General features: G+C 35.3%; 1 protein-coding gene across 1 annotated transcript; it reads left to right on the top strand.

Moving 5' to 3' along the window:
• Positions 1 to 2471: 2471 nt before the first annotated feature.
• Positions 2472 to 6373, top strand: LOC106775293 (mitochondrial import inner membrane translocase subunit TIM13). The gene is made up of 2 exons (XM_014662400.2): positions 2472 to 2769; positions 6029 to 6373. The coding sequence occupies exons 1-2, from the start codon at positions 2656 to 2658 to the stop codon at positions 6173 to 6175; spliced, it is 261 nt and encodes an 86-aa protein (XP_014517886.1). The 5' UTR covers positions 2472 to 2655; the 3' UTR covers positions 6176 to 6373.
• The last annotated feature ends 5488 nt before the right edge of the window (positions 6374 to 11861 follow it).

Raw genomic sequence — 11861 nt, 5'->3', positions numbered from 1 at the left:
TTGGAGTGAGCAACATCTGTTTTGATGTTGGGTTTATAACCTTGAGGGAGGCCATATTTAATCCATAAATTATCAGAGGTGTGATTGGTTCTCTTGCAATGATCGTAGTATTTGGCGCGACCACCAAATTTTGTGATACGTCCTCGTCCAGGCTAGAAAACGCACCACGAGAGGTATTAAAAGTCTTGTTCTGAGGACCCTGGAAGTTGACGTTAGCCATGGAATCTTGTGGAATTTGTGAGGAGGAATGATGAAATTCCCGTTCTTGTTGAAGAACCAAAGAAAAGGTTTTAGGAAGAGTCAGCATAGGTTCCATGAGCATAATTTGAGAACGGACTTGGGAAAATTCATCATTTAAACCACGAAGAAACTTGATGACAGAGTCATCGTTGCGTTCTTCTTGAATCTTGGTCAATAAGCCAAAATTGCAAGGAGACTTATAAGGTGCAGACAAGAACAATCTGATACAAAGAAAGTTCTTTCCAGATGATTTGAAGGCGAGTATAATATTGAGAAACAGTAGAATCACCTTGTTTGCAAGATTGAAGGGCTTCTTGGAGATCAGCGATGCAAAACTTATCGCTGTGAGAAAAATGTTGATGAAGATCGTTCCAAATCTCAGATGCAGAATCCATCCACATAACAGATTGTTTGATGGGTAGAGTCATAGAACGCGTCAGCCACGAAATCACCATTTTGTTGCCTCTTTTCCAGGCTTCATGAAGAACATCAGTAGGAGGAGGGCAAGAAATGGTACCAAGAACAAATTTGTCTTTATTCTTGGTTTCAAGAGCGACAATCATGTCGTGTCTCCATTGCTGATAATTGGTGTCAGAGAGAGGCAGATTGACAAGAATGAAGGCTGGGTTTTCGCCAGGATGAAGAAATAGAGGATGCTCAGGATTGGTAACATGGTCGGTGGTGGAGGAGGAGGCAACGGTGGTGGTGGCTGGAGCGGAGGAAGCCATGAGAAAGATATCAGAAAAGAGGGCAAACGACGAACCCTAATTATTTTCTTTCTTCTGATACCATGTGAGAATTGTGAGAAGAGAGAAAAAGAACCCCAGAGAAAAACAAAATTGCAAAATGAATATTATTGAAAAGTGAGTTTAGTACAACGGAAGCAAGAAATATAAAACGAAGGAAAAGAAAAATAAAAAAAAAGAAAGTAGAAATAATATAAGTCTGTAAAAATAGATAGACCGAACGGTATATGGGTAACCACCGTTCGGTAGAATGAAGCTGTTCTGTAGCCACCGTTCGGTGCTAGTAAGCTAGTTTGCAACCCAACATTCTTTAGTTATATGGGAGACAACCATTTCCTTGTCGTTCGGTAGTCAGCAATCTTCCTTACCGTTCGGTAATCAACAATCTTCCTTATCGTTCGGTAATCAACAATCTTCCTTACCGTTCGGTAATACAGAAAGAAGAGATTTGTGCATATCTCTATCATAATGACGATCCAATCACACTTTAATCTGCATTAAAGGCTCAATGAGTCATTACCATTAATAATCTAACCATATTGTTAGGTTATACTAGGCATGAGTTAGGCCTGGGTGAACGACTCTGATGAACGCCCTAGAAGGACGACTTAGGTGGGCAACTGGAAGGACGACCTGGGTGGACGACTTGGAAGAACGACCTGGGTGGACGACTTGGAAGAACGACCTGGGTGGTCGGCCTAGGAGGACGACTTGGGTGGATGACCTGAGAGGACAGGTTAGGTGGATGATTTGGGAGGACAGGCTGGATGGACGACCTAGAAGGATGACCTAACTAGACGAGCTGGATGTTTGGCTTGAGTAGTCGGTCTGAGAAGACGGTTTGGGAAGACGACCTGAGTGGACGACATGGAAGGACGACCTGGGAAGACGGTTTGAGAGAACCGTTTGAGTGGACAGCTAAGATAGATGACTTGAGTGCTCGGCCCGAGTGGTGCTTGATCCCAAAACAGGTCGTCAAGTACACACATATTAGAGAAAAATTTCAACGTAAAAAAATCTAACTAATATTAAAAAAAATAATGGTCTAAGAAAATATTTTAACAACTAAAATCACAAAAAGTAATATCTATTAACTTCAATAATAATAATAATAATAATAATAATAATAATAATAATAATAAAGATCTAAGTCAACATCAACCGAAAAATTATCTTTTTGATGATGTCTCAATCTTAGTTAGGTTGATGTCCAAAACCAAAATTCAAGGACAAAATATAAGAATATAGAAATTTTAAATTTTTACTTTTTATGGAAAATTTTAAATTCACTAATCTTAAAAATCCCATTACTCTAATAAAATTCTAATATTTTAATTTCTTATAAATTATCTGATAAATATATTTTACCATAAAACATTTCAAACTATCAAAACTAAATAAATATTCCTATTAAAGTTTTCTATCTAGATACATTAATATTAACAACTAAGAGAAGTTTGAATGACGAACCTAAGATATAACTTGAGACTGGGCTGGACTATCGTGGGTGGTCCACTTCGAAAAGAAGTACTGAATTAGGGTTTTAGGGAAAGAACGTTGCTGAGGGGTTATTTAACAATTGTCTGGCTTGAGACTTACATGTTTACTTTGTTTGGCGGCACACATCGCGTAATTCTAACTTACAGATAAGCGTACTGAGTGTGAAGCAATGGATTCGTTCTCAAATCCATCGGCTGGGTCGTCCCAGCAGTTATCTGCGCAGGATATCAGAAAGCAATTGAAGAATCAACTGGCCTTGGAGTATGCTCAACAATTTCTTGAGGTATCTAATTTCCCCTTTTAACTGCTTATATGGATTTCATTGCACGATTCTCAGCCCTCATACTGTTCATGGGATATGCTTGGTTAAAATAGCGTAAAGCACTCTGGCCAAACTCGTAATAATCTGACTCATAAGCTAATTGTCAGATTCGTTTACAATGAAAACAATTTGAGTGTGAGGAGAATAGGAAGGTCGGTGTTAGAAAGGAGAAAAAAATGTTTCAGGAAAGAGTAAACAAAATGTGCCTATGGTTGAGACAATTGGTCCGGTGTGGGGACTAGAAGATTGACATAAAAATTCAGGAATTATAAGTGGCCTAGGCTATGAAAGGCACAGACTCTGGATCTCTTCGTATTCTTCTTTTTTCTTTGATCATTTGTTGTGTTCTAGCATGCGTTTCTGTTTGTTAAGCAGTGTTTTCTCATGTAAAGATTTCTTTCTCGAGTTTTATACTTACTTTTAGTATTAACGCCAGCTCCTATTATAAAGCAAGCAACACGACCACTTTAATAAAAAACCAAATTATAGTTTTTATCAGTTCAATTTGGTGTTAAAAGTTTGGTCTTTATATATCTTTCAATTTTACCATAGAGGAACAACGACAAAAGAAACATGTAAGAAGCAAATTGTGAAAAATTCAATTATGTAGGTCAATAACATGCAATTGATTGTGAAATTTCAGTTAATGCAGATTGATTATGGTTTTCTCATTTCGCAGAAAGATGCAATTGCATTTAGTGATTGATGGGTTTCTTGTTCACGAGTCGGTTTTTTTTTTTTTTTTAATAAACATCGGAGAATTGATGCTTTAAATTATTCGTGCAATTGATTTGTCCTATCTATAAATGGTTTGCCTCTGCCAATTGCAAATTCTTGGAAATATATTCTAGATTGGCAATGGTAGGGGATTGCCCTTTATTGTTAATAGGGTTAGAATAAGGTTTCTTTTTAGTCAATTCAGTTTATTATTTATTATTTATGGTTAACAAAGCCCTGAGTATTAGTGAGATGGTTTAGTGACATGGTTGTAGGTTGAAACGCTAGTGCATAGTCCTCCATGTTCTAGGAGTTTTTAAAAGTGGTTGGATTCAGTGAGGGTCAAATATCTAGGAAATGCTAGGGTGCAACATACTCAACTTCAGAGACTTTGGAGAACCTTTGAGCTATTATAAATGATATTGGGAGAGATGATCACTTATTACGTTGAATGAGTCATGGTGGTGGCCATTGACATGAGAAATTGTGGAGGAGACTTGATGAAGTTGAAGGATTTAAATGCTAGGAGCCATCTTTTGCAAGCTATTAACCAGTTTATTATGGAAACCTTCACTCGGTAAGAGACTTCCAAGTAGTTGTTGGATTCGGTAAGAGCTCAAGACGTACACCCTTATTTACAAGAGATGAAGAGCAATATCTTATTTGGGATGGAGAATGAAACAAATTGTCGTTGTTTGGATGCATAGTGGAGTAAGTGGAGAAGGTCTTCTGGAAACCAAAGATGAAATGAGAAACATGACATTGTTCATGAATAGTGAAGCTCCTCGATAAGACTATCCAATTGGAGGAGGAGTGCAATGAAGGAAAATATTGATGCAATAGAAAGAAATCAAGTATGGGAGTCACAAACCTATCTATAGGAATAAAGAAGATTAGGGTCAAATGGGTTTTCTAAACAAAATTGAATAAAATAGGTGAGGTGGACAAGTGCAAAGCTTGGTTTGTAGCTAAAGGGTATGTGGAATAGTTTGGTGTTGATTTCAATGAAGTTTATGCACATGTGGCAAAATGCGATACCATTTGAAGCTAAATTGGAGTTCTAAGAAGTAGCCAACAGTCATACTATCAACCACATAATGAAATATATAGTAGTAGCTTATTCTGTGACTTAAGGCATCTAGTTAAGACGAATTCTTGAAAAACATAGACTAAAGGCAAAGGTGTTACAATCTTTTGTGACAACCGTTCTACTATCAAACTTGCTGAGGTCTAGTTCCATCTCTTATGTAACCTTAATAGTGATGACAAGGTGAAGTTGGTATGTTGTAATTCTTTATATCAAGGGGTAGACGTAATGACCAAACCACTCAAGCTAGATACATTCGTGAGATTGAGGGAGCTATGAGGAGTTTTCTAGGTTCCTAACTTAAAACTGAGTATACCATAGTAAGATATGTTAGGATAAGGATTATTATTGTGAGGTTTTTTAGAGGGGAGACACTAGGGAGATACAGTACAAATGAGCTGTGAACAAGCTTATATAAGAGACTAATACACTACTTTCAACCCAAAACCTTAAGGTAATGGGTTTATGGTCTTTCTATTTATATATTATTCATCTTACTCATTTTTAACCAATGTGGGACTTCATCTTACCTTGAATTCCTAACAATCTCCCTTTCAAGTGTGAGTCTATCCACATTGGAGCACCTCCCTCTCAAGTGAGTATCTTAGTGGTGACCTTTTATTTGTACCACCATTCTACAATAGGACATGGTTTCTTGAAATGGAAGACTTTTGATACAAGCAACTGTTATACTACCAAACTTTCTGTAAGTCATGTCTTTCATGTGTGAAATAAACATATTGAGGTCTAGTTCCATCTCTTAGTAACCTCATAAGTGATGACAAGGTGAAGCTGTTACATTGTAATTCTTTTAATTAGGGGAGCAGACATAATGGCTAAACCACTCAAGCTATTCGTGAGATTGAGGGAGCTACGTGGAGTTTGGTAGGCTCCTAACTTAAACTGATTATACCATAATAGGATATGTTAGGATAAGGATTCTTATTGTGAAGTAGACACTCAGAAGATATGGTACCAATGAGTTTGTGAACAGGTCTATATAAGAGACTAGGACACTACCTTTGGTCCAAAGCTATGGATTTATGGGTTTACTATTTATCTTATTTTTAATTAATGTGGGACTTCAACTCACTTTGAATTTCTAACACTTATTAGTCAATTCAGTTTGTTATTTACTGTTAATAAAGCCCTGAATATTAGGGACATGGTCGTAGGTTGAATCAGTAGTGCTTAGTCCTCCACTTTCTAGTAATTTGGGAGTTGTTAAACGTTGTTGCTTAATCTTCTCCCCCTAGTTATAAAAGGCTTATGTGAGCCCCAGTGTGTTAATAAAGAATGTTTAGTTTTCTTCAATTTCTGTGAGCAATTATTTTAGTAAATTTTAGTACTCTATTGTTTAGTGTCTTTTGATTTCCACAGTTGTACTCATCTTCCACATCGCCATTTATTTTGCAGACAGTGGGAAGAAAGTGTTTTGAGAAGTGTATCACGAAACCAGGTTCAAGTCTTGGTGGAAGTGAAAGCAGTTGCATCTCTAGGTGCGTAGATCGATATATTGAAGCCACCGGCATAATTAGCAAAGCGTTATTTACTTCGCAATGAATCGGACAACTTTCTCAGTTTAATTTCTCAACATTTTGATTACCAATTTATAGGCGTTGGAGATTACGTGTCCCCGGGTTCTTTTCATGCATTTTAATATTATATTATACAACTAAGGCATGTATGACTCGTGAAGTTCAGGCTTATTTTCAAATCTGTTTTCTTAATAATTGTGTATATTATATTTACTTCATCGCATGAAGTTGTCCGGTAACTAAAATAAGTTTTAAAATAGCTAGAACATAGCATTTTGGAGAAAATAAGATGGATTTGTCTCTTGGATTTCGGTTCCACCTCGCGAAGTTGTGGTTAATTCGTAAATTGGGTGATGATTTGTTGGATTGTTTAATTGGTGTTTCTTTTATTTCTTACCCTTAAAATTCAATTATAAAAATAGTGTTAGTTAAAACTAGTTACTATCTGAACTTGAAAACATCGAAGGGCTATGAATCTAACGTTGTTAGCCCTCTTTGACATAAACTGTCAGTATTTTTTAAAGTCCCTAAATCCTATAATTCGATTTAAGCTATCGAAAGAGTGATATTCGTATTTGAACTCTATTAAAGTTTGAATTTACATATTTCCCCTTTCTCGTATTAATTTTTCTTAATACGAAGCTATAAGTGATTAAGTCTGGGTGTACTTTTTATGATATCCATCTTGGTATCTAGTATATTGTTTAGTGTTTAGTGTGAAACTTATTGGAAAATTGATTGGACAGGAAAACCGATTGGATCATGACTTAAGATTAGTTTTTTTTTTTCACTTAATCTTAAACTAGTTAAATAGGATAAATGATTAATTCATTTCAAAATCAAGCATAAATAAATTAACCATTTTAAGTAATTAGTTGATCACATAATCAAGCATAAATCAATTAGTCACTTTAAATCAAATAAAAATTACATAAATGAAATTGTCACGGAATACAAGAGAGTTTGAATGTGTTACATCATACTCCAACATCTCTTAATCCTCTAAAGATGTGTCCTTGAATTACAAGGATATATATGAGAAGACTCATTATAGTCTCTCTCTAGAATCACTTTACGAAAGCCTAGACCGAAGCCTTTCTCTCTCTCATTTTTTACTTGTTTTGAATTTGTTTAATATGTTTGTATTTATAGACATTTGCATCATGGCTCCAGTGGTGGTTCACAACTTTAGCATTGAGGTTTTCTTTCTTATTGGGTTTTCTCTCTAGCTCGAGTTATGAAGTTTTGGGCTAGAGTTGCCTACAATTGCTTAATAATGAAGTACTCTCTCATGGCTCAAGCTCCAATTCATGGCTTGAGGAAACTTTCTTGAGTGAGTTTTCTCTATGGCTTAAGTCCTCAAGCCATGACAAGGTAGATTCATCAAAAAGTGTTGAATTTATTTTATTTTCTTCTCAATTCACAAATTAACTCCTTGGATTCATATGTTCTTGCAAAACAAGTGAAATTAAGGTAGATATCACTTATTTTATATATAATCAAAACAAGATAAGTGTTAATTTGACAACAAAAAATACTAATTTGAAGCACTTATCAATGATTTGGGAAGATGTGTAGAGGAAGACGAGGAGAGGAAGTTTCTAGCTAGATTCTTTCCTCCAACTAAGAATATCAATGTGAAAACTGCCATTGCAACCTTTTCTCAATGACTAGATGAACACATCTGCGAAGCTTGGGAAAGATACAAGGCTTTACTCGAGAAATGTCCCCACCATAGATTTGATGAAGTAGCTTAACTTCACATGTTTTATAGTGGATTAAGGCAACAAACCAAAATATTGTTGGACACATGGTGCAATGATGATGAAGAGTGTTGAGGAGATTACAACTATCATTGAATCACTAGCCACTAGTGATAATCAAGCACAATATGACAAAAATCAACCTTCCAAGAGAAGAATAATGGAGGTAGGAACATAAGATGTTATATTAGCACAAAACAAACTCATTTCTCAACAACTAGAAGAGTTAACGAAACAAATGGAAAAGTTGCAGCTCGAGCCGAAAACTAACAACTTAGTGCAACAGTTAATGAAATGTGATTTCTGTGTAGGTCAACATTAGAATGTCCACTACTCTGCTGTTGAATTTGTGAGAGAAGAGGAATTACACTACATCAATTACAATAGAAGGTCAAACAACTATTCCAACAACTAAAGGTCAAATCAAAATCAAAATCAATATCAAAGTTGGAGGCAAGATGGTAGTTCAACCAATAAGTAATTTGCACAATTAAATTACTAATGATAACAACCTTAACAACTAGATAGAATATAAAAAATTGAGGATGCACTAACACAATTCATCCACGTTTCACTTAGAAACTTGGAAGTGTAGGTTGGATAATTAGAACAATAGTTAGTAGAACAACAATAAGCTAAGCTCACTGCTAATACCATAATCAATCTGAAGCAACAATGCAAAACCATTATAACTAGGCGAGGAACTGTCATAGGAAAGGGAATTGATGATGACTTGAGTGTTGAGAAAAGGGGTGAGGAAACTGAAAAGAGGAGTTTAGAGAAAAAAAGAAAGAGAGTGAATCTGAGTATGAAGAATTAAAAGAAGAGAAAGAGAGAGATATTGAGTATGTATCCACATGTACCAACGAGAAAAGACAATGAAAGATTATTCAAGAGGTACTTGGATATGATAAAAAATTTGTAAATCAACATACCTTTCACAAAAGCTATAGAGCAAATGCCTACATATGCAAAGTTCATAAAAGAGTTGTTGACCAAGAAAATGAGAATCTTAAAAGAAGAGATTGTGGAGTTAGAGGTTGTATGTAGTGCAATAATTCAAAATCCTCTACCATAGAGAATAACTAATTTAGGTAGCTTCACACTATATGTGCCAATAGGATAATTAAAGTTTGGAAAAGCTTTGTTAGACCTTGGAGCAAGCATCAACCTCATGCCACTGTCCATGATAAAAAAAAAGATTGGTGATGTGGAGATCCTACCTACAAGGATGACGTTGCAACTACTTGATGACCAATTAAACATCCTTGTGGAATTGTAGAAGACTTGCTAGTGAAAGTAGATAAGTTCTACTTCCCTTTAGATTTCGTGATTAGGGATATAGAGGAAGACATAAAAGTGCCTTTGATAGTTGGCAGACCATTCATGAAGGTTGCCAAAATAATCCTTGATGTAGATAATGACAAGTTAAAGGTCAAAGTGCAAGGTGACGAGGTGAACTTTGATGTTTTTGAATATCTAAAATATCTAGTTAAGTGAATATGTTTCTTTAGAATTGATGTGCTGGATAAAATTTGCATGGATGTAAGAAGTTCATTTTTGTTGAGAATGTTGATAAAGGGAGCACTGGTTTAACTAAACCTTACAATCTCACAGAGCTTCTGGTTTTTTATGATGACAACACATTATTAATAACACATGTACTGATATGTGTTACATGTTCATAACTTTCATGTCTATGATTACTTGAGAACATGTTTGTATTGATTTTGTCATTATATGTGAATTCACTGTGTAGTGCATGAGATATTATCTGTGATTGCATAACATTTGATTTGGAAAAGAAAAACCACATGTATTTTTGTTGAACTTATATTGTGTGACAAAACAATGGTTTTAAGTCGACTTCATTATAAAGCAAGTCGATTAAAACTCGTGGCTTTGCATAAACGTTTTCAAAGTGTGTTGTGAATAGTTCTGCAAAGAAAGTTTTTCAAAACTGCATTAAAGTGTGACTTAGTCGACTATGTGCGCAAGCCATTCGACTTAGTTAGTTTTGTTTTGAAAATCTATTAATGCTTGTGAAGTATAATGGCTATATTTTAGATCCTTGATTAAGCATTAATTGTTAGTCAGCTGCATTAAATGCATAATCAATTAAGTTGGTCTGATTGCTACTTTCTGTTATAACTGTTATATCTGATTGTGTATAGTCAACTCCATTAGTAGCATAATCGACTAGAGGAGCGTCAATTTTGTGATCAACTATATATAGACGCAAATTTAATTTCTGAAGAGACTTTTGTGATCTTAACGCTTTCATTGATTCTTTTCAGATTTGCAGAACGTGCTAAGCTCACAGAACTCATCAAGAAAGACCGTGGAGATCATTCTTTGGTGGTTGCTTGCAGAGCAAGTGTTTGTGCTTAAAGACAGATTGACCATATTGCACATAGAGGTGTTTCGGATATGTGATCAACTACTTCTCTCAATCTTGTGAAGATTGTGGCTGCCCTGTTGTGATTACAAAAAGAGAGCGTGCTGCGTTCTAGGACTTTGAGGATTGTTCAAAGTGCTTAAATAATATAGGAGAGGGGATATCTTGTTGTTGTTCTTTGTGTGTATATGCCTATATTTTGGTTAGAGGGTTAGAGAGGTGTTTTATATTTTGACGTGGAGGTCGCTATAGAAACCTTGTTGTAAAAACCTTGACCATTATAGTGCATTTGCTTCCTAGGATTGGAAGGACACTGGATGTAGGCAGTTTGGTCGAACCAGTATAAAAATCTGCGTTTGGTTTCTCTATCCCTGCACTTTTACATTTCATGTAGACTTTACATTTTACGTAGCCAACTATTTTCCGCTGCACTTGAGTTATCTTTTTCCTTACGATTCAAGAAACTTTTGAAAGTTCTCTCTTTTACGAAAAATATTTTAAAAAGACTCTGATTTTTGTATTTCACCAATTCACCCCTTGCCCTCTTGATGTTGAAACTAAGCCATTCTATTTTCAACAATTGGCACCAGAGCTAGTTTTAATAAGATATTTGAAAAACTAGTCGACTACATTTTTCTTTGAATAAACTATTCTTGGAAAATGACCTTTAGTTTTCAAACCTTTAGTGAAGGTGCATCGACAAACAAACCACCACTGTTTGCTGGTGAAAACTATCCTTTTTGGAAAATTCGAATGCAAATTTTTCTTGAATAAGTGGATAGAGGTATTTGGGATGCAACAGTAACTGGTCCTTTTAAGCCAACTCATGTTTATCAATGGAAAAACTGTTTTGAAAATTTTTTCTAAGTGGTCTCAAAAAGAAAATTGTAGGGCACAATATGATGTTAAAGATCGTAATATAATTGCTTCTACACTAACAGTTGATGAATTTTTCAAGATCTCTCAATGCAAAACTGCAAAAGAAATGTGGGACATGTTGGAAGTCACACATGAAGTGAAGTATGACCTGTTACTAGATGCATTAAAAGAAAAGAAGGAATAACTAATATTCAAGCTTTTAAAGAAGCAGAGTCCTTTGCAATCCTTTTCCTCTTGTATTTTTCTTGTCATAGATCATGTTAAAGGTCCCATGCTTCTTCTAGATGGTCCTCCACCAGACCCTCCCTCTTGAAAAGGATCTATCCTCAGATTTTCTCCTTCTTGTTGATCATCTCTTGTGAAAGGAATTAAATCACACACGTTAAAAGTAGGACTAACACCATATTCAATAGAAATTTCTAATCTATATGCATTATCATTAATTTTCTGGACCACCTTGAAAGGACCATCTCCTGTTGGACTAAGTTTATACTTTCTTTGAGAAGGAAATCGTTCCTTTCTCAAGTGAAGCCAAACCAAGTTTCCTTCCTCATAAACCATTTTCTTTCTCCCTTTGTTGTTGTACTTAGAATATTTTTTAGTTTGTTTTTCAATTTGACTTTTAACATTTCCATGCAACTTCTTAATAAACTCTGCTTTATGTACACCTT

Source organism: Vigna radiata, chromosome 10 (genome assembly GCF_000741045.1).
Source record: "Vigna radiata var. radiata cultivar VC1973A chromosome 10, Vradiata_ver6, whole genome shotgun sequence".
Lineage (NCBI taxonomy): Eukaryota > Viridiplantae > Streptophyta > Magnoliopsida > Fabales > Fabaceae > Vigna > Vigna radiata.
This window is presented reverse-complemented; position numbering and strand designations above follow the sequence as displayed.